General features: G+C 42.0%; 1 protein-coding gene across 2 annotated transcripts in view; it reads right to left on the bottom strand.

Annotated features, from left to right (window-relative positions):
- LOC126260661 (cGMP-dependent protein kinase, isozyme 1) overlaps nucleotides 1-24,472 on the bottom strand; it is a 606,719-nt gene that overhangs the window by 64,548 nt on the left and 517,699 nt on the right. For both annotated transcript variants that reach the window (XM_049958000.1, XM_049958005.1), the window contains exons 3-6: nucleotides 20,795-20,937; nucleotides 14,516-14,653; nucleotides 14,258-14,427; nucleotides 9,787-10,147 (exon numbers count right to left, since the gene is read on the bottom strand). In XM_049958000.1, coding sequence (XP_049813957.1) covers nucleotides 9,787-10,147; nucleotides 14,258-14,427; nucleotides 14,516-14,653; nucleotides 20,795-20,937 — 812 coding nt within the window. The remainder of the gene's footprint in view (nucleotides 1-9,786; nucleotides 10,148-14,257; nucleotides 14,428-14,515; nucleotides 14,654-20,794; nucleotides 20,938-24,472) is intronic.

Genomic DNA, 24,472 nt, shown 5'->3' on the forward strand with positions numbered 1-24,472 from the left:
AAGCTCTGATCAAGGCAAAGGGTGGGCCAACACCATATTGAAATCCAGCATTACCGATGGAGGGCGCCACGAACTTGTAAGTCATTTTCAGCCAGGTGCCCGGATACTTTTGATTACGTAGTGTATGTAGTGGACGATTCTGCTTCTGGCGACTGTTCAGCAATCGCGTAATCATACTATAACGGGTCTTTGTACCTATTCATAAGCTGTACGGTACGTTTGTTTATGTTGAGAGGCAGTTGCCAATTTCTGCTCCAAGCGTCAATTCTCTGCCGGCCTCCGCCATTTCGCTACAATTTTCTAGCGTTGCGACACGTCTGTGTATAACAGAACCATCCATGAACAGCCTCGTGGAACTTCCGATGTTATTTATTCAGTGACGTACGTGTTTTGTGAACAGCAACGGTCCTGTGACACTTCCTCGGTGTACGCTCGAAGTCACTTCTACGCCTTCAGATTTATCCGTTAAGAACGGCATATTGTGTTCTATTAGCAAGGTGCTTTCCAAAGGAAAAACGAAAGTGTTCTGAGATTCGGTACACTCCTGTTTTGTTCCTTAGGTGGCAGAAGCCAGGGACTGATGGCCCTGTAGTTTTTCCCTTTATACCACAAATCAACCAAACAACCAACCAGAAAACACGGACATGGCATCAGCCTGAGCACCGGTATCTACTACCTTCTGAGTCTCGTGGACAATCGTTGTTTGCGAAATCCACGATTATTCCTACAGAGAAGATTTTTAGTCTGAAGGAAGGTGATGATACCGGAACAACATGCGTTTTCAAAGTGATGTAGGCATACAGTTCTGTGCGTTCGTTCGACGACCCTTCTTGAAAACCGGGTCGTCCAGTGACCTACGGTAGATGGCTGCTGGAAGTGGTTATATTTCTGTCGAATGTTTAACGTAAATCGTGTAGATAACCCACCTCAACCAGTCCCCTATTGTCTGTTATGCGACATCTCAATAGCACAAACATACCTCTAACAGACTAAGAAGAAGTGCACCCCCTGGCTGTTCCAAGAAGCGATGGTTGGACATGGTCAAGAAAGAAGTACGGGAGAGATACCTGTATAGTAACGGCCCATAATTTATACCACTAGTATAAAATTAATTTCTTTTATACTATTCGACAGTTAAAGAGGTCAGCCTGAACTGTGTGCTTTTTAGAGCCATATTGTCAGCTATGAGATCCGTGTGTTGAGAAACAGATAGTCTGAAGACAGTGTTGATACTGTAGTTTTCATCTAACTTTCTGCGCGTGTGGCGAAGGCAGTTACTGTTATAAGGTAAGGAGCAACATAATGTGTCATTTATGAGTGAATATGCAGGCTGGTCATATATGATTAAAGTTCCAGTTTCAAAACGCGGCAAAAAAGAACCTCTACACAGAATGAAGTCAAATTTGAACTAAATATTATCGAGTAGTGGGGAAATGTTATCATAAACCAAAAACAATAACGAAAATTTGGCTACTAGATAGCACCGTAAGCAGCAGAATAAGCAAAACAAAAGACGCGAGTTGAACGGCTGTTCCTCAGTTTGCAATTGAGATGCTCGGCATGACTGTCTCAATGAAGGATCGTGCGCTGCTGGCAAAGCTCTTCGGCAAGAGCGGTGACTGTACGTCAGTAGTTCTGCAGAAGATCCGGACACTCAGAGGTAGGAATAAAGGCGTTGGTCCAATGTCTGTCAAGGATCTGGAAAAAATAATTACGAAATTCGTAAAGACAGGTTCTTCTGAAGTGCAATATGCCGAAAACAATTGATCTGACGTCAGCATAAGATTCGGCTATAGCACTGCAGCAGTGGTCGAGCGGTGGTGTACAAACACACATTGCACGGACAACTGTCCAAACTTTGGACATGCCTGTGAGCAAGGTGCATGAAATTCTACAAAATATCCTGCATCGCTATCCAACCGAAACCATCCATGTTCAGCAGTTACTTCATGCTGACCTGTTACTAGCACAATGTTTGCTCTAGAATCTCTCGCTCCTTTGGAAGTGAAAAGGAATTACTGAACTAACAGAGCCACAACTGTTGAATGCCAAACTTGGGCGGTCATGCACTTTGCACTCTATGGTTAATTAACGCGCAACTCACACCATAGCCGTTTTGTTGCGATTTATTTATCATTTATAGCTGAAACCATTTACGTCATGACGATTATAACACTATCCAGTGGGAATACTTTCATTAATTTTGTTTTGTTTTCATAACGTTTCCTTCTTAGATTATATTCTGTTCAAATTTGACGCCATTTTACAGAGTTTTGAAAGTGGAACTTTAATTATACATGAAATAATCTTAGTCTTCAGTCACGAACCTGTATTCGTTCTGACTCGTTGTAGAAAACTGAAAAAGAGAAGGTGGCGACGCTATCTATTACATAGCGCTAATATTTTGCGTTATCGTACCTGAACAATGTAAGAAACTTGCCCTTAAATGAAGCTTTACAATTTATTTAGCATTATTAGAGCAACATAATGTTTAAAAAGAAAGTGGTAAATTTTGTATGGTGATCACGTAATTTTGACTTTTGTATGTTATCGATGTGCACGTAAGAGAGATTGGTTCAAATGGCTCTGAGCACTATGAGACTTAACTTCTAAGGTCATCAGTCCCCTAGAACTTAGAACTACTTAAACCTAACTAACCTAAGGACATCACACACATCCATGCCCGAGGCAGGATTCTAACCTGCAACCGTAGTGGTCGCGCGGTTCCAGACTGTAGTGCCTAGAACCGCTAGGCCGCACATAAGAGAGAGAATGAGATACGTTACTGTTACACTATCTTTGGTCTTGTTGTGGCACAGTCTTTGCCTCTGTGCATCCTGATACGTTCTTAATTGAAATGTGGTAGGTGATGGATGTATTCGGCAGTGCTATGTAGACTTGTATCTGTTAGATGAAGAAGATTATAAAGGACAGCAAAGATGAATAAGATGGATATACTAGAAAGTGAAGAGAATATAAATTTTGAATAACGTTATGTTTTGAAGAGAATGAGTTGAGATAAACTTTACATACATGTGAAACAATGACATAATCATCTAAGTTTTGGGGAAATTTTAAATTTTCGAAGTGAAGATGAAATTTCTTCATTAGCGAGTTGTGACACGGATAGGTGATATGCAGGAAGTATGTGGGATACTAATGATTCTTTACTTTTCAGCTTTATATTCTCTTTTACAATAACATGCATTTCTTGAACTTGAGGAATTTTCGAGTTGTATTTGCCTTTTACACTTACGTCATTTATTGAGTCTTCATGATATATATTCTCTGTATAAATTGTTACTATGGGATGCAGCAACATTAGTATAATTATTATGTTAAGGATAGTACTGTAGGGAGCTCTCATAAGTCATTTAAGAGGTGTAAGAAATCATGGAAGATGTGTCAGGAGGAAAAAAAGAGAAAAAGGCAAGAAAGAGCAAAGAAATGGTTACAAAGATGAATGTGAAAGAGGAAAGAAGTAGTTACAAAGATGAGTATGAGAAATGATTAGGTAGGGCAAATATGAGAAATGATTAGGTAGAGCAAAGATGAGAAATGGCTATGTAGAGGAAATATGACAAACGGTGAGTCACGGCAATGGAACTAGATAATATAAACTTATGGGAATGTATAAAACATATGACAGAAAGAAACAAAGAATACATTAAACAGTTGTATTTGTAGAAAGTTTGATGAAATTATAGGCAAACAGATTAAAAGATGTACAAACTAAAGGATGAAATATAATTAGATAAAATGCTTATTACTGACTATATCAGATATAATCGCAGACTGACGTTTGAATGACTTCATGAAGTATTATTTGATGTGAATCTTGGTTACTCCCTAATCCATGTTTTTCCTAAGTATTTGTGTTCTCCTTATCTTTGTGTGTGTCCACTATACTTATGTGTTTATTTCTTGTGTATGATAACTAACCCTATGTATCTATTTCTACCTTATTCTCTATACTTTTATGTGTTTCATTGATGTCCACACAAGCACATTTATTTGACTAGATTTGGAATCTTCCTTGGGATCATTCTGTACAGATATTATAATTGATTATTATCATTACTATTACTGTACACTGTTTCACTTGGTTTACTTGCCTGATATTTCTATAATTCATTATTGTAAAACCATGATGCTGTTTTTTTTTTTCTTAGTTTTTCTATGGACGTAGAAATATGCTGTTACCATTACACTACACGTGCATTCCATGTAAATAACTATGTAAAATCTTATTACTACTGTCTTAATATAGGTAATTGCATATTTAAGTGTAACAAATTGTAACTGATTGACCATTCACCACAAATGATTGAGACTTGGTGGGGCAGAAGAAATATTTCTACTGATTATATGCTGAAAGGTTCTGTGCCAAATACACCAATACAAGCGGCAACTGACTTACATAAGGAACTCTTTGAAACTACAAGGTAGCTTTGGAGTTATCAATGGATCTACAGTCTGCTTCGAGCAGATACTATGGGATTTTACTGTTTGTACCTGTGTGGTGTTGTGAGCTGAGAACTATGCTTAGTCTCGCTGAGTCTGCTTCCACATAACTTCCCATAACAGTGACATTATTGCAACGAGCTAAAGAAAGTCTGGTCGTTTGTGACAAGAACACACTTCTATCTAGTTTCATCATGCAAATTACTACTGCCATATGTGACTGTGCTTCAGAAAGATAGGCCTTGTGTGATATATACACTCTAAATTACTTCCCGTGTGCTACAAAAACAGTGTAGATCACCAATACTACTTCAGTACAAAATTTGACATATAAATTTTCAAAACAGCCCTGTGCCGTACGTTCTCAAAGTCATAATAAAAAAATTATAATCTGTTTGTGGTGAATACTATTGATTAATCATTCATATGTTCCTGAATATTGTACAAACTTTTTACTTATATTCTTCAACTTATATTGTTGTAAAACTATTTTTCTTTTTATATTTGTAACATGTTTTGTATGCTTCTATCGTTAATGTTCAGAATTTTATTCTCGTCTCATTCCTATTTCAAATGACCCTCGTACAAAACTGTACTGGGGATAGGTTGAGGATATGTAAGGTGATCATGCCATTTTGATTTTTATACGTTACCGATGTGCACTTCACAGAGAGAAAGAGTTATGTTACTCTTACACCAACTTTGGTCTTGTCGTGGCACAGTCTTTGCCTCTGCGCAGTCTGACACATTCTTAGTTGAAGTGTTGTAGGTGATGGACGTATTCAGCAGTGCTGTGTTGATTTGTGCTGGTACCTGCTAGATGAAGAATATTGTAAAGGACAGCAGGGATGAATAAGGTGGATATACTAGAAACCGAAGAAAATTTAAATTTTGAATAATAAAATTAACAGCAATAGCACCCCTCGGTCGCAAAAAAGGAGTCTTTTGACCTAGGTTCACCTGCCTGCGATTTCTAACGCGGGCGCCTCAGTCTGATGCTACCGTAGCTCGACGCATGTGAGCAGCCCATAGTGGATTGCTATTTATGTATTCTGTTGTACAAATTTTGTGACTAAAGCTTTATCGCTTGATTCTTAGTTTAATACGTGACATGCCACTTTGAGAGTTTTATTTCTGACGAGGGCACTCATAGCAGTGCCGAAGCCTAGGTCAAAAGACTCCTTTACTGCGACCGAGGGCTGCTAATGATGTTAATTTAATTTGTAAACGGTCGCTGAACCCACAGCCATGTTCAAAACTTTTAAAATTTTTGGATCGCCACATTGTGTACCGTGATTCCACACAACGTTTTGCCACTGTTCAATCGTCCAATGTTTACGCTCCTTACACTAAGCGAGGCGTCGTTAGGCATTTACTGGCGTGATGTGTGGCTTATGAGCAGCCGCTCGACCATGAAATCCAAGTTTCCTCACCTCCCGCATAACTGTCATAGTACTTGCAGTGGACCCTGATGCAGTTTGGAATTCCTGTATGATGGTCTTGAGAGATGTCTGCTTGTTACACATTACGACCCTCTTCAAATGTCGGCAGTCTCTGTCTGTCAACAGACGAGGTCAGCCCGTACGCTTTTGTGCCGTACGTGTCCCTTCACGTTTCGACTTCATTACCACGTTGAAACAGTGAACCTAGGGATGTTTAGGAGTGTGTAAATCTCGTGTACAGACGTATGACACAAGTGACACCCAATCACCTAAGCACGTTCAAAGTCCCTGAGCTCCGCGGAGCGCCCCATTCTGCTTTCTCTCACGATGTCTAATGACTACTGAGATCTCTGATGTGGAGTACCTGGCAGTAGGTGGCAGCAAAATGCACCTGATATGAAAAACATGTTTTTGGGGTGTCCGGTTACTTTTGATCACATAGTGTACGAATTGTCCCATAATTTTAATGCAGAAGAAGTCATGGGAGGCAAAAAGGGGGCTAGAAGTGTCCACGAGACATAGCCGAATCTGAGGAAAATGATAATTGCAAGCAAAACTTCTAGGTCCAGACAAGGAGCCTGTGACCTTATCAGTAACATCTGCAAACAAAAAATTACCCGGAACAGTGGAAGAGAAACCTAGAACTAAAGCTTCACCTGTGTAAAGGAAATGTTTTTGGGACTCTCTGGAGAAGCTACTACAGAAATTCATTCGTAAAAGAGAGGAATCGTACTGGGAATTGTGCAAGGTATATGGAATGGAAAAATGATCGGATCATGAAATGAAAAATGTGGATCCATGGAAAGCGTGCAGGGGTGGGAAAGGAATGAAAAACTAACACTGATCAACCAGAACACCTACCTAATAGCCGGTATATCCACCTTTGGCGCCAATAACAGTGGCGACGTGTCGTGGCATGGAAGCAATGAGGCCTTGGTAGGTCTCTGGAGGGAGTTGGCACCATAGTTACCAATGGCCATAAATCCCGGGTAGGGGTTGCATGAGCTCTGACGCCCCGTTCAATCACATCCCAGATGTGTTCGATCGGGTTCAGACCTGGCGAGTTGGTGGGCCAGTACATCAACTGGAACTAGCCGCTGTGCTTCTCGAACTACTCCATCACATTCCTGGCACATTATCTTGTTAAAATATTCCAATTCCTCGGGAAACACGATCGGCATGAAGGGTTGTACGTGGCCTGCAACCAGTGCGCGAAACTTCCTAGCCGTCATGGGGCCCTTCACGAGCTCCACTGTACCCAGAGATGCCCATGGCTGGCTCTGAGCACTATGGGACTCAACTGCTGTGGTCATCAGTCCCCTAGAACTTAGAACTACTTAAACCTAACTAACCTAAGGACATCACACACATCCATGCCCGAGGCAGGATTCGAACCTGCGACCGTAGCAGTCGCACGGTTCCGGACTGCGCGCCTAGAACCGTGAGACCACCGCGGCCGGCTGATGCCCATGTGAATGTTTCCCAGAGAATTATGGAGCCATCGCTAGCCTGCTTCCGCCCCACAGTCTAGGTGGCAAGTAGCTGTTCCCCTGGAAGACGACCGATTCGCGCCCTGTCGTCGGCATGAGGAAGAAGATATCTGAATTCACCAGAACATGCATCCCTCTGCCACTGCGCCAACTTCCATTGCCAACGTTCACTTGCCCATTTCAGTCGTAGTTGCCAACGTCGCAGTGTTAACAATGGCACATGCATGGGTCGTCGGCTGCAGAGGCCCATCGTTAGGAGTGTTCGGTGCACTGCAAGTACAGAGGCATTTGTACTCTGACTAGTTCTGCCAGTTCCTCGCCTGTCCTGGTGAAAAAAAGAAAAAAAAAAATAGTTGTCTAGCCTACGATGTTCGACGTCTGTAATGAGGGGTGATCGCGCAACCCCACGACATCTGGACGTGGTTTCACCTTGGTTTCGCCACGTGTTGCAGGCACTCACTCACCACAGCACTCCTCGAACACCCCACCAGTCGCGCAGTTTCCGAAATGCTCGTGCCGAACCTCCGAGCCGTCGCAATCTGCTCTCGCTCAAACTCAGATGATCGCGCGCCTTCCCATTCTACACACGGACACGGACAGCATGCTCACTGATAGTACGTGTACCATGATTGTTTCCGGCTAGCAGTCGTTCCTCACCAAGTGACGCTGCTATCGCCTGGATGGGTTTATATCGCTAGTAAATCGGCGGTCATTATGTTCTAGCTGATCGGGGTATATTGCAAAGGCAGCAAATAATATAGGAACTAATTTCTGGAACACTTCCGTAGACAAGTACGCATATTCAAACTCAGGAGCATATGTTACAAGGGTGGTACAATTTATGCACCCACTGATGCAACTTAGGAAACCAGGTTATTGAGTTGTAGGCTGCTTAAAGATGTTGAGAGAATTAAGTGTACTATATTTATTTTACTCAGAATTTCCGTTATTGAAATCAGATACCACCCCCTCAGTTGAGGATGGCAAGGTTCAAGCAACTTTGTACCTTTGTAACTGTAACAAAAGAAATCTCAAAAGCTGTGCAGTTTAGACAACTCTCTCCTACAGCTTCAACTCCGAGGATCCGACTAACAGAGATTTGTGACAGTAAGGGAACCAAGGAAGCGGTCTTTACAACAATGAAGGACACTTGCTAGGAAGAATAAGATTCTTTCGCTTCAGTTTAACCGCGATCAGCGATCATGAAGACAGTTGACTTGTTGTGCTGAGTAATTTTACTTAGGAAAACTTTTTCTACATCTAGGTCATCTACATCTACATTTATATTCTGCAAGCCACCCAACGGTGTATGGCGCAGGGCACTTTACGTGCCACTGCATTATCTCCGTTTCATGTTATCGCGTATAGTTCGCGGGAAGAATGACTGCCGGAAAGCCTCCGTGCACGTTCGAATCCCTCTAATTTTACATTCGTGATCTACTCGGGAGGTATAAGTAGGAGGAAGCAATATATTCGATACCTCCTCCAGAAACGCACCCTCTCGATACCTGGACAGCAAGCTACACCGCGATGCAGAGCGCCTCTCTTGCAGAGTCTGCCACTTGAGTTTGCTAAACATCCCTGTAACGCTATCACGCTTACCAAATAACCCTGTGACGGAACGTGCCGCTCTTCTTTGGATCTTCTCTATCTTCTCTGTCAAACCGATCTGGAACGGATCACACACTGATGTGCAATACTCAAGTATATATCGAACGAGTGTTTTGTAAGCTACATCCTTTGTTGATGGACTACATCTTCTAAGGACTCTCCGAATGAATCTCAGCCTGTCACCCGCCTTACCAACAATTAATTTTATATGATGGTTCCACTTCAAATCATTCTGCACGCATACTCCCAGATATTTTATAGAAGTAACTGCTACCAGTGTTTGTTCAGATGTTCAGATGTGTGTGAAATGTTATGGGACTTAAATGCTAAGGTCGTAAGTCCCTAAGCTTACGCACTACTTAACCTAAATTATCCTAAGGACAAACACACACACCCATGCCCGAGGAAAGACTCGAACCTCCGCCGGTACCAGCCGCACAGTCCATGACGGTAGCGCCTCAGACCGCTCGGCTAATCCCGCGCGGCACCAGTGTTTGTTCTGCTATCATATAATCATACAATAAAGGATCCTTCTTTCTATGTATTCGCAATACATTACATTTGTCTATGTTAAGGGTCAGTTGCCACTCCCTGCAGCAAGTGCCTATCCGCTGCAGACCTTCCTGCATTTCGCTGCAATTTTCTAATGCTGCAACTTCTCTGTATACTACAGCATCGTCCGCGAAAAGCAGTGAGGCTCACGTATTGCTCCACAAATGCCAACAGTGAAAGCAACGGAGATTTTAGTTGAGCGGTCGAGCCCTTGCAATCATACTCACCCGCCTCGACGTCGGCGTAGAGACTGAAGGAGCTGGAGGGCCTGGAGAGGCCGCGCGTCTCGTCGCCGTAGTCCTTCTCGTGCAGCTCGCTGAGGTCTCCGATGAGCTGGATGAAGGAGTCCCTGTCGAGCGTGAGGCACTCGACGCCGGGCGGCAGCGCGATCACGCTGGCCGTGCGGCAGTCCTCCTTGAGCAGCGCCTGCTCGCCGAAGTAGTCGCCGCGCTCCAGCGTGCGGATCTCCTCGTCTTCGCGCCGCCCCGCCAGCCGCTGCGTCACCTTCACGCAGCCGCCGCTGATGATGAAGAACGTGTCCCCGCTCGCGCCTTGCCGTATGATGTGCGCTCCGGCCGGGTAGAACTCCTAACGAGTCGATCGTAACAAAAAAATTCGTCACAATCAAAAACGCCTTGGTGTGTAATGTAGCAGATTTTAGTCTGAGGTAAGGCATAACTAATGACTAAGCAGTTGAACGGAATGGACAGTGTCTTGAAAGGAGGGTATAAGATGAACATCAACAAAATCGAAACGAGGATAATGGAATGTAGTCGAATTAAGTCGGGTGGTGCTGAGGGAATTAGATTAGGAACTGAGACATTTAAAATAGTAAAGGAGTTTTGCTATTTGGGGAGCAAAATAACTGATGATGGTCGAAGTAGAGAAGATATAAAATGTACACTGGCAATGGCAAGGAAAGCGTTTCTGAAGGAGAGAAATTTGTTAACATCGAGTATTGATTTAAGTGTTACGAAGTCGTTTCTGAAAGTATTTGTATGGAGTGTAGCAGAAACATGGACGATAAATAGTTTAGACACGAAGAGAATAGAAGCTTTCGAAATGTGGTGCTACAGAAGAATGCTGAAGATTAGATGGGTAGATCACATAACTAATGAGGAGGTATTGAATAGAATTGCGGAGAAGAGGAGTTTGTGGCACAACTTGACTAGAAGAAGGGATCGGTTGGTAGGACACGTTCTGAGGCATCAAGGAATCACCAATTTAGTACTGGAGGGCAGCGTGGAGGGTAAAAATCGTAGAGGGAGAGCAAGAGATGAGTACACTAAGCAGATTCAGAAGGATGTAGGCTGCAGTGGGTACTGGGAGATGATGAAGCTTGCACAGGATAGAGTAGCGTGGAGAGCTGCATCAAACCAGTCTCAGGACTGAAGACCACAACAACAACAAGCTGTGGTGCACTATACGAGTAAAAACAGACTGCATGGCAATCGCCCATTACAACTCTAAAAGCATGCAGAAACTACCTAGGTGTAGTTTAAAATTTTAGAAAGCGCTCTATCAATGGAGCGTAAACAGCGACAGAAGTGATGTTGACATTCAGTAAAACACTCTCGATCGCAGCAGAGGAGTATTTAAATTGGCAACAGATTTAAGTTTACAATTTAGACATCTTCAGGGTGTAATTACCATCATCGTGGCTGGTAGCAGTAGACAGAGCAATAGCCGTAAGAGCACGGCCGTCAACTACTTGGTCCTGAATATGGTCTAAATTATAGACCGAAACCGTGTGCCAACATAAATAAACTTCTGTTGCGATCAAGGCTGTTTTACTGAATTTTAATATCTATGTAATTAATGTAGGGGAGTTTTGGAAGTCATTAGCCTTTCGACTCTTGGATGGTTCAAATGACTCTAAGCATTATGGGAGTTAACATGTCATGTCATCAGTCCCCTACACTTAGAAATACACTATTGGCCATTACAACTGCTACACCAAGAAGAAATGCAGATGATAAACGGGTAGTCATTGCACAACGGGTATTCATTGGACCGCATGTTGTAGGTCCTGTAAGGGCCTTTCTGGATACAGAAAATGTTCGACTGCTGCCCTGGCCAGCACATTCTCCAGAATTGTCACCAATTGAAAACGCCTGGTCAATGGTGGCCGAACAACTGGCTCGTCACAATACGCCAGTCACTACTCTTGATGAACTGTGGTATAGTGTTGAAGGTGCATGGGCAGCTGTACCTGTACACGCCATCCAAGCTCTGTTTTATTCAATGCCCAGGAGTATCAAGGCCGTTATTACGGCCAGAGGTGGTTGTTCTGGGCACTGATTTCTCAAGATCTATGCACCCAAATTGCGTGAAAATGTAATCACATGTCAGTTCTAGTATAATATATTTGTCCAATGAGTACCCGTTTATCATGTGCACTTCTTCTTGGTGTAGCAACTTTAATGGCCAGTAGTATAATACCGTGATCCAGACGTACACATTGAGGAACTTCTTCCTCAATTATCTATCAATATCTGATACCAGCAGAGCTCTTTTATTGAAGAAAGCCTTCTGTAGCTCAACAGATCCACTTCTGATGTCTGTCTTTCTTCAGCCTTCCAGTGTAATCTTAACTCAACAAAGAACAAACCTTTCACCTTTTCTACTATTGAGTGGCTTCCAGCTTAGACATTGAGCTATTCCTTATTCTCTTCACTACTTTGAAAGTAATATAAAGTAAAAATATCGCAACATATCATTATTCATCGCTATGGAGATGATTACTTTTCGGTATCAAGAAGGCGAAATACTTCATGCTTCAAGAATAATGTAACAGTAGCCGTACCACAGTTCTGAGCGTTATCGAACTGTAAGTTTATTAAGCCAGAGATGCAAAATACTAACACGAATTATCTGTAAGAGCCTGGAACAAATGACAGAAGCCGAGCTCGGGGAAGGTCAGTTTGGGATCCGGAGAATTGCAGAAGCACGCGAGGCAATACTGACCCTGTGACTTATCTTAACCGATGGACTGAAGAAGGATAAACAACGTACACACCATTTGAAGATTTAGAAAAAAAATCTGTTGACAATGTTGAGAGGCACACATGCTTTCAAATTCTGAAGTTATCAGGGATCAAATACAGAGAGCAATAAGCTATCTACAACTGTTACAGAAAAATGACTGCAATTATACGAGTCGAAGGAAATGAAAATGTAGAAGGAAACGAGGCACCACTGCAGCCTTTTCTAAACGTGATTCAGTCTGTACATAGAGCAAGCAGTTAAGGAAACCAAGGAGAAATTTGACACAGGGATTAATGCTAGGGAAGAAGAATTAACAACTTACTGTTGGACGATTGCATTATACATCTCAGCAATGGATTTGAATGATTGGTTGAACGAAAACATTTTTTTGTAAGAAAAAGACCTTATAAATTATAGTGAGTATTTATTTAATTTTTCTGGTTCGCTAGTCTTATGACTACTTTTTTTGCGACCTATCTCAATATTCTCTTCTGTGTCAGGTGTTCATCTCAGAGTAGCACTTAACACGCAACGTCCCCACTCAATTGTCATATATTTTGCAGTTGTGTATTCATTTGCAATTTTTGTCCGGCACAGTTCCCTGTACTTCCATGTAAGTTATACCCTGATGTCTTAATACAAGTCCTAGGATCATATCCATTTTTCTAGTTAATATTCCCTATATGGTCTTTTCGCCGCTAATTCAGCGAAGGATAGCCTCATTTCTTAACCGATTAGTTAACTTAATCTTCATCATCCTTCCGTAGCATCTGAAACGTTTCGATTCTCTTCTTTTCTGTTGTTTCACATAGTAAGTTTTGTTTACGTACAATTATTACTTCTATAAAATTTTGGGTTTCAAGGGAACGTTCTCGGAAATTTCTTTATTAATTTAGGTTTATGTTTGATAGTAGTGGACTTCTTTTGATGAGGACTGCTCTCTTGAACACGCTAGTCTGCTTCTTGTGTCCTTTTTGACACTTTCGTAGTGTATTTTGTTCCTTCCACAGTAGGAGATTTCCTCAGGTCTTGCAATTAGTAGTCTCCAGTTTTGATAAGTTTATCACTAATCTCATTTCTGCTACTCCTCAATAGTATCGTCTCTCTTTGATGTTTTCACAATCCACATTCTGTCCTCTGTAGACTATTTATTCCATTACACGTGTTCTACAACTGTCCTTCACTTTCACATAGAAGAACAATGTCATCAACAAATCTTGTCATTGATATCATTTCACCCTGTATTTTAATCCCACTTCTGAATCTTTCTTTTATTTCCTTCATTTAGTCCTCGAAGTGCAGATTGGATGGAGGAAGAAAAAAACCGCGTCACTATATGACGCTGTTTTTATTCCTAACACTTTTCCTTTTGTCTTATAATCTAATTGTTCTCTCTTGGTTCTTGCACCTATTGTATATCCCTACTAAATATATCTATTTTTCTGAGGATTTCTGAGAATTGCGCCAGTTTACATTCCCGGAGGCTTTTGCTAGGTCGAAAAATAGTTTGAAAGTGACTGACTTTCATTATCAAGCATACCGTGAGTACTGCTTCCTTGGTGCCTTTACCACTTTTAATCTGATCGTCACGTAGCTGATGTTCAAGTTCTGTTGTTATATGAATAATAAGCTGTAACTAGTAGTCAAATAAAAACAAACTGCTATATCCTAGGAGGCAGGAAGTTAATCATGTTGTGCTGTCAGACTCACAACTTCCAGGACGTCAGCGATCTTGGCGAGGACGTCGTTGCTGAGGTTTCGGAGCAGAGGCACGCTGCGCAGGAAGTTGATGTTGTCCTCGAGCCGCTGCAGGCCTGTCCGCATCATGATCTGCTGGAAGACTCTGCGGTCCAGCACCCACACCTTCGCGTCGTTCACCACTGCGGCACACAAAACACTCTTAAGTCGCGAACCCCTCAACAGGCGACAAAATTAAGAGGTCAGCCGATGTGAGGAGTTCCATACTACCTTTAATGGATGCTGTCCGAGTACAGTTGTACAATATGGCAAGTTCTCCAAAGGCTTTCCCGGGTCCCATTCTTCCAAGAACTTTATCCTCCTTGATAACTTCGAATTCGCCCTCGGCGGACACGTAGAGATGTGATCCTATGAAAATAAAATAATAAAAAAAAAATAAAATAAAAAAACAGTTAATTTTTCGTTACGTACTAGTGTAATCTTTGTGGCTTCTTCAGCCATACCGCTTACTGTAGAATGGCAACATGTTCAGTCAAGGTGTTTCAAAAAAGACTTTACAACTTTGAAAATCCATATAAATTAATTCATAGTACCTACAGAGGTGGTTGTAAAGTCATTTTGTAGGGAAATACATCAAGTTTTGTCTCGTGTAGTTCGCTAGTGCCGAATCGCACCGTAAGGAGCGCTAACGGCAGTTGCGTTACAGATGGCTGTCTTCACTGCACGCGAGCGTGGTAGCTGTGTGTTTTGGTTTGAAGAATCGAATTCGGCGACAACAGTTCAGCGTAACTTCCGTACACTAAAAATCCTCCTAGTAGGCCTACGATTTATGAGTGGGAGAAATGTTTTGTAGAAAGTGGGTGCTCGGTAAGACCTGGGAAATCATCAGGTCGTGCAGGCACATCTAATGACGTCGTTGAGCAAATGAGACAAGGTTTTGTCAACAGCTGTACGAAATCGACCCGGCGTGCATCTCGCGAACTGCAAATCCAACATACGACTCCAGAATGAGATTTTCACCCTGCAGCGGAGTGTGCGCTGATATCTTCCTGGCAGATTAAAACTGTGTGCCAGACCGAGACTCGAACTCGGGACCTTTGCCTTTCTCGGGCAAGTGCTCTACCACCTGAGCTACCCAAGCACGACTCACGCCCCGTCCTCACAGCTTTATTTCTACCAGTACCTCGTCTCCTACCTTCCAAACTTTTAATTTGCCAGGAAGTTCATATCTGCGCTCACTCCGCTGCAGGGTGAAAATCTCATTCTGGAAACATCCCCCAGGCTGTGGCTAAGCCATGTCTCCGCAATATCCGTTCTTTCAGGAGTGCTAGTTCTGCAAGGTTCGCAGGAGAGCTTCTGTAAAGTTTGGAAGGTAGGAGACAAGGTACTGGTAGAAGTAAAGCTGCGAGGACGGGGCGTGAGTCGTACTTGGGTAGCTCAGTTGGTAGAGCACTTGCCTGCGAAAGGCAAAGGTCCCGAGTTCGAGTCTCGGTCCGGCACACAGTTTTAATCTGCCAGGAAGTTCCAACATACGAGTGTTTGGCGTGTGTTGAGAAACCGTTTGCATTCGAAACCGTACAGATAGACGATCGTACAAGGAATAAAAGACATTGATAAAATTTCTCACATGTTAAATCGATTACATGAGGATGAACATTTCTTGAACAAAATTATCTTTTCTGAAGAGTACAATTTTTACTTAAGTGACAAGGTTAATACACATACCTGTAGGATTTGGGCAATGAAAATCCACAGCAAACATTGCAACATGTTCGTGACAGCTCTAAAGTGAACTTTTTGTGCAGTGAGCAAGAACGGCCCCTTTTTTTTCAGAGGGAGAAGCGTCAACGAGATGATGTACCTGGATATGTTACAACAATTTTTGATACCATAGATCGATGAGGATGACCAAGAACGAAATGTTTACTTCATGAAAGATGGTGCGCCACCCCACTACCTGGCTGACGTCCGGGATTTTCTCAGTGACCGCTTTCCCGGTCAATGGACTGGCCGTGATGCGCAAATTTCATGGCCCCCAAGTTCCCCTGACTTGACACCACTCGATTTTTTAAAATGGAGATTCTTCAAAGATATCGTGTTTGTGTCTCCTGTGCCGTCTTCTCTCTCTGACTTAGAGCAGAAATTTATGCCGCCACTGAGCAAATTACACCTGCAATGCTACAGCGAGTTTGGGAAGAAATTGACTTCCGATGGGATGTGTGCAGGATAACCAACGGAAGCCACATACAACATCTTTAGCTTAAGGTAAAAAAAAAACTTGATGTGTTTCCCTACAAAATAACACTAAACCCAGCTTTATATTTTCTTTCAACCAATTTACATCAATTTTTAAATTTGTTAAGTCCTTTTTGAAACACCCTATATTTCCTTCTTTTACAGGAGAGACAAAACGTGAATAAAAGCGGTATAATGCAATTTAACCATGACATGTATTTCTGGCTTCTTAACATAAATATATTTGCTTATTATGTAGATGTAAAAGTCAAGTACGATGCAAGGGGAAAGAGGGGGACGACTTTGTGTTGGACATGTTCCTTTTCTGCAGTACACCGGATTTTCGGATTAATTTTAAGGTTAGATTACTTTTTTAAAAATAAAATTATACGTGCAATGAACATTGTTTGTTACATATTTCTGAATAATATTTGATGTTTTGATTGGTTGCATTCATCTACATCACAAGATGTGTCGGCCATTCTGCGACCGCATTCGAAAACGGCAGCTTGTATTGAGGGATAGAGATCAAATATTTCTTGATATCATCCATTTTGTTATTATTTATAGGCAGCGCTCATATGCAGGTTTTCGTTGAAGGGAGCTCGAAAGGTTGTACAGCTTTTTTCAACCTAAAAGTGTCCATCGTCAAACCAGCAATATTCATGTTACACTTAACGCTATACGCATTTTCAGCTGAAAAGGTCATCTCACCTTACTGCGAAATAATGAGAATCGTGTTTCAGGTGTCTAGAAACGACTTTACCATACGAAATTATCCCTCAGGAAGGTTCTTTCATACATTACGCAACAAAATTAAAGGATCACTTTCTTCCTCACCCCCCCCCCCATCCCCCCCCCCCCCCCAACTGCGTCGCAGAGGTTTGAAATTCGACTCAAAGATGCTTACAACGTTCCTCTGTGATGGTGCAAAGATGTGGCGCCCCACGACATCAACATCGATCTCAGAGACGCTTCAAACAACAAGCATACGAAAAAAGGGCCATAGCTCAGTAGTTCATGTGAGTTGTAAGTTGGGTTAATGACGTCACGCTGGCACCAAATTTTACCACCACAATACTACACAACGCCCTCGTAGACATCTCACGTGATTGGAAGGTTGTGACAAACCCTCTCACCCACATTTCACCCCTCCTTCTGACGCCTCTGAGATGAAGGCATTGGCTAGAATTGTGATGAAATTTGGTGCCCACCTTACACCTCACATGAACTCATCAGTTGTGGCGCTTTTTCACGCATGTGTTGGCACCTTGCTGCCTGAAACATCACCGAGCTCGAGGGTGACGTCGCAGGGCGCTTTGCTATGGCACCACTACAGAGGAAGGCTGCTGGCACCTTTGAGCGGAATTTCAATTTATGCTTCGCAATGGGAGGCTACTACGGGGTTTCGAAAAAGTGATCCTTTAATTTCGTTGCACAGTGTAGAACGTAAGCCAGCAAGAACTGTTGTTGATAATAGAATCCTCCTTCATTCGAACAATGGAAAGCTTGTTTGCGTTTTTCGAGGAACGTTTCGTAAGTTCAACAACGTTATCCACTGTACATTGTCTTTGCTCCTTCCACCAAGATAAAGGGAAAACTGATCAGTGCCATGGTGAAAACAGGTTTCCTTTTCGCGGTAAACAATGCATTGATCCAATCAGAGCCATAATCCTCAAAAAATGGAAATTTATAAATATCGGAATAGTTGCCTTTCTGCAGTAAGTGATTCTTTTCAATTATACACCCAGCATTAATTTTATTTGTGGAGGAAGATATTGCATTCAGGAACGCTGCAATGGCGCTAGAGATGGGTGTCAGTGCAGCACGTTACTGATGACCTGGGAAAACGGATGGTTTCGTAGTGTGTGTGTGTGGGGGGGGGGGGGGGATGGGAACATACTATGGTCACGCTTTGAGATGTCCGAAGACGGAGGAGCAACTGACATACGAATAGGAGAGTGTCCTGTGAGCATATGTAACACTCGTAGCGGCGAACATAACCAACTCATTGTGGGCTAATGATGCTCCAGGCAGCGCCGTCTGACAAACTACGAGCTGCTGTGAATTCTCCTGGAGCAGAGTGTGCATCATTGCTACAGGGGACAACAGAGGTAGCAGCTGTCTTCTGATTGAGGGGATTAATCGCGAGCCTCCATGACATTATTATGAATTTGACAACAACATTCAGACCACAAATACATGGTGACAATTAATGAACTATATGAAAAAAAGCGTAAATTAGTTACAAATTACGGTTTGCACACATTTTATTCAACATACAGATATTCGAGTTTAGGTTATGACATGTTCGATATGCCTGCCATCATTGGTGATGATGTGGCGCTGACGAAAACCGAAATTCTGGAAGACCCGCTGAAGTGTCGGAACACCTATGCTGTCGATAACCTCCTGAATGGCTGTTTTCAGCTCAGAAATAGTTTTGGGGCTACTGCTGTACACCTTGTCTTTAATATAGCCCCACAAAAAGGAGTCGCAAGTGTTCAGATCCGGAGAATGTGGCGGCCAATCGAGGCCCGTGCCCGTGGCCTCCAGGTACCCAAGAGCCAGAATGCGGTCCGCATTGTGCTGCACCAGGACACCAAGCACTCTCGTGCTTCGGTGTCGTCGAGCTCCGTCTTGCATAATACACCTCTTGTCGAAATCATGGGCACTTTGAATAATGGAGGTGAAATCATCTTCCAAAACCTGCAGGTACCGTTGCTTACTGACGAACGCATCCAAATAAAAGTGGGCTTTCTCGGTAAAACAAACGACACATGTGCATACTAATTCTCAACATGCCCCGCGGCAAACCGTGCAGTTTGAATGTCCTAACGTGGACTGTTCAGAAGTTACGACGATTTTGTTTCATATACTTCAATAATTGCCACCCTTTGTATGGGAAGCTCTTTTAGCAAAAGAATTTCAGTATGACTTATTTTATTAATGACGTAAATAACTGAATTAAGAGATGCTAAAGCAGCACCACGGAAGTAGTAGGGCCCTGTCAAGGCTGACCATAATGTAGCTGGCTTTCATAACGAAGAATTAGTAAGTGTTTTAGACTTGCTATTATTTCATCACAGGCTACTGTATACTAGGCAGTGTTTACTGAAGTAAAATAACTCTTTTATCAACATGAACTCATTAGTCAGGCAGGGAGCTTCAACGAAGTTTCTAAACTCAACACGTAACGTGAAGAATGTCATCTGTTCATGGCTCTAATAGTTGCTGTTCACGAAAGTGATTCTCCAATACTTTAACTTAGTTCCAAGCGAGATGGCGTAGTCCCTGTAATCGTGAGAAACGGGACATCAGCTGACTGCCAATTGTCTGAATTAAGATTCTGCGGAAAATTAGAGATTAATACCTTAAATTAAGTCGTATGTGACGTACCTTACGAATATGATGACTACCCAGTAGAACTACTGCCGTTGGCGAGGTACGCAAGTGAGTCGAGAAAGGGATTCTATCCCTTATATTTCGTGAACAGTTTAAAATGTCTAAATGAGATTTTCGGCAAATAATGTTAGGGAGGAAGGCACCTAATTTCATATCATGATTAATACTTTTTAACAAGCGAGCTATTGAATGGAACTATTTACTTTTATCAACGGCATTCAAAAGCGCTTGGAAACAGGAGTTCCTTGATATAATGGTCGCTAACATTTGCGTTGAAACTTTTCCCAAGATTACCCGGAAAATGTACTCAAATTGAAGTGCAAAGCGACCGGAAGAGGATATTGCAGAGTAAACTCCGTCAAGAAAATTAAATAAATACTTAAAAACAAAACATGGAAATAAACCAAAGTGAAGTTTTATACAATGCACGAAAATGTAGAACACTGTGTGTTACAAGCGATAAGAGTGCCAAATTCAAGCATCAGAGATGAGATTGTGAAGTAGGCTATAATGAAAGTATGGATACAGAGAGATTACTCCATTATTTTGTTCGCTTCATTCGTCATGTATTGATTTATTAACCACTGGAGGTAAACCTTTCGAATATATGGACATGCTTTCAATGTGTGTGATTTTTTTTTTTTACATGCGCTTGTTACCCAAACACAGTATGCGTATTACAACTTTCCGGTCTACTGCCCATTACGTGTCGATCTGCTGCTTTGAATAATTCCACTTCGTTATTTATTCATCATTCTGATGCGATTAACGCGGTCAGAGTAAATTAATTGTCAAACTGGTGACGGCCTATTAGTGACGTTAACCGCCACGCAAACATGGATATGTTATTACAGTGCATTGTAAACTGCCATCGGGCGTCACACCGCTTTAAAAGTGTCAAAATATTACCTGCTTCTCCCTCTCTGATTACGAAGCTCCCCTTCGCGTATTCCAACGGATACATGGAGTCCACAATCTCCCTCACTTGGCTGGAATCCAGATTTTTCAGGAAATCGTTGTCCATAATAGCGTCTTTTATCAGCTGTTTGGACCTGCAAAGAGAATTATCAATAAATACGATGTAAATCCCCCCCATCAACCATGGACCTTGCCGTTGGTGGGGAGGCTTGCGTGCCTCAGCGATACAGATAGCCGTACCATAGGTGCAACCACAACGGAGGGGTATCTGTTGAGAGGCCAGGCAAACATGTGGTTCCTGAAGAGGGGCAGCAGCTTTTCAGTAGTTGCAAGGGCAACAGTCTGGATGATTGACTGATCTGGCCTTGTAACACTGACCAAAACGGCCTTGCTGTGCTGGTACTGCAAACGGCTGAAAGCAAGGGGAAACTACGGCCGTAATTTTTCCCGAGGGCATGCAGATTTACTGTATGATGAAATGATGATGGCGTCCTCTTGGGTAAAATATTCCGGAAGTAAAATAGTCCCCCATTCGGATCTCCGGGCGGGGACTACTCAAGGGGATGTCGTTATCAGGAGAAAGAAAACTGGCGTTCTACGGATCGGAGGGTGGAATGTCAGATCCCTTAATCGGGCAGGTAGGTTAGAAAATTTAAAAAGGGAAATGGATAGGTTAAAGTTAGATATAGTGGGAATTAGTGAAGTTCGGTGGCAGGAGGAACAAGACTTCTGGTCAGGTGACTACAGGGTTATAAACACAAAATCAAATAGGGGAATGCAGGAGTAGGTTTAATAATGAATAGGAAAATAGGAATGCGGGTGAGCTACTACAAACAGCATAGTGAACGCATTATTGTGGCAAAGACAGATACGAAGCCCACTCCTACTACAGTAGTACAAGTTTATATGCCAACTAGCTCTGCAGATGACGAAGAAATTGAAGAAATGTATGATGAAATAAAAGAAATTATTCAGATAGTGAAGGGTGACGAAAATTAAATAGTCATGGTTGACTGGAATTCGGTAGTAGGAAAAGGGAGAGAAGGAACCGTAGTCTGTGAATATGGATTGGGGCAAAGAAATGAAAGAGGAAGCCGCCTGGTAGAATTTTGCACAGAGTATAAGTTAATCATAACTAACACTTGGTTCAAGAATCATAAAAGAAGGTTGTATACATGGAAGAACCCTGGAGACACTAAAAGGTGTCAGATAGGTTATATAATGGTAAGACAGAGATTTAGGAACCAGGTTTTAAATTGTAACACATTTCCAGGGGCAGATGTGGACTCTGACCACAATTTATTGGTTATGATCTGTAGATTAAAACTGAAGAAACTGCAAAAAGGTGGGAATTTAAGGAGATGAGACCTGGATAAACTGACTAAACCAGAGGTTGTACAGAGTTTCAGGGAGAGCATAAGGGAACAATTGACAAGAATGGGGGAAAGAAATACAGTAGAAGAAGAATGGGTAGCTCTGAGGGATGAAGTAGTGAAGGCATCAGAGGATCAAATAGGTAAAAAGACGAGGGCTAGTAGAAATCCTTGGGTAACAGAAGATATATTGAATTTAATTGATGGAAGGAGAAAATATAAAAATGCAGTAAATGAAGCAGGCAAAAAGGAATACAAACGTCTCAAAGAGGACAAATGTAAGGATGTAGAAGCGAGTATCACTAGGGGTAAGATAGATACTGCCTACAGAAAAATTAGAGACCTTTAGAGATAAGAGAACCACTTGCATGAACATCAAGAGCTCAGATGGAAACCCAGTTCTAAGGAAAGAAGGGAAAGCAGAAAGGTGGAAGGAGTATATAGAGGGTTTATACAAGGGCGATGTACTTGAGGACAATATTATGGAAATGGAAGAGGATGTAGATGAAGATGAAATGGGAGATACGATACTGCGTGAAGAGTTTGACAGAGCACTGAAAGACCTGAGTCGAAACAAGGCCCCCGGAGTAAATAACATTCCATTAGAACTACTGACGGCCTTGGGAGAGCCAGTCCTGACAAAACTCTACCATCTGGTGAGGAAGATGTATGAAACAGGCGAAATACCCTCAGACTTCAAGAAGAATAATTCCAGTCCCAAAGAAAGCAGGTGTTGACAGATGTGAAAATTACCGAACTATCAGTTTAATAAGTCACAGCTGCAAAATACTATTGCGAATTCTTTACAGACGAATGGAAAAACTAGTAGAAACCGACCTCGGGGAAGATCAGTTTGGATTCCGTAGAAATGTTGGAACACGTGAGGCAACACTGACCCTACGACTTATCTTAGAAGCTAGATTAAGGAAGGGCAAACCTACGTTTCTAGCATTTGTATTCTTAGAGAAAGCTTTTGAAAATGTTGACTGGAATACTCTCTTTCAAATTATGAACGTGTCAGGGGTAAAATACAGGGAGCGAAAGGCTATTTACAATTTGTACAGCAGCAGATGGCAGTTATAAGAGTCGAGGGACATGAAAGGGAAGCAGTGGTTGGGAAGGGAGTGAGACAGGGTTGTAGCCTATCCCCGATGTTATTCAATCTGTATATTGAGGTAGCAGTGAAGGAAGCAAAAGAAAAATTTGGAGTAGGTATTAAAATTCATGGAGAAGAAATAAAAACTTTGAGGTTGGCGGATGACATTGTAATTCTGTCAGAGACAGCAAAGGACTTGGAAGAGCAGTTGAACGGAATGGATAGTGTCTTGAAAGAAGGAAATAAGATGAACATCAACAATAGCAAAACGAGGATAATGGAAGGTGGTCTAATTAAGTCGGGTGATGCTGAGAGAATTAGATTAGGAAATGAGACACTTTAGTAGTAAAGGAGTTTTGCTATTTGGGGAGCAAAATAACTGATGATGGTCGAAGTAGAGAGGATATAAAATGTAGACTGGCAATGGCAAGAAAAGCATTCTGAAGAAGAGAAATTTGTTAACATCGAGTATAGATTTAAGTGTCAGGAAGCCATTTTTGAAAGTGTTTGTATGGAGTGTATGGAAGTGAAACATGGACGATAAATAGTTTGGACAAGAAGAGAATAGAAGCTTTAGAAATGTGGTGCTACAGAGGAATGCTGAAGATTATATGGGTAGATCACATAACTAATGAGGAAGTACTGAATAGGATTGGGGAGAAGAGGAGTTTGTGGCACAACTTGACTAGATGAAGGGATCGGTTGGTAGGACATGTTCTGAGGCATCAAGGGATCACCAGTTTAGTATTGGAGGGCAGCGTGGAGGGTAAAAATCGTAGAGGGAGACCAAGAGATGAATACATTAAACAGATTCAGAAGGATGTAGGTTGCGGTAGGTACTGGGAGATGAAGAAGCTTGCACAGGATAGAGCAACATGGAGAGCTGCATCAAACCAGTCTCAGGACTGAAGACCACAACAACAACACGATGTAAATAAAGTTACTCGTAGACTTACTGTAAATAAGAGACAAAGTTAGTAAATCAGTAATTTTATTTATGTTACGCGTTCACCGATCACTTACACAGTGGTATTTGACATGTCATTTTCACACAGAGGATTTAACAATTACAAAATTTATTAATTCATACGTACCCTCTTAGTGACTGACAAACGACTTACATATTGTGCACAATATTGGTTTTTGTATGCACATATTTATAAACAAGTTAACCAATAATTGAAAAACTGCTGTTTATTC

Source organism: Schistocerca nitens, chromosome 1, assembly GCF_023898315.1.
Source record: "Schistocerca nitens isolate TAMUIC-IGC-003100 chromosome 1, iqSchNite1.1, whole genome shotgun sequence".
Lineage (NCBI taxonomy): Eukaryota > Metazoa > Arthropoda > Insecta > Orthoptera > Acrididae > Schistocerca > Schistocerca nitens.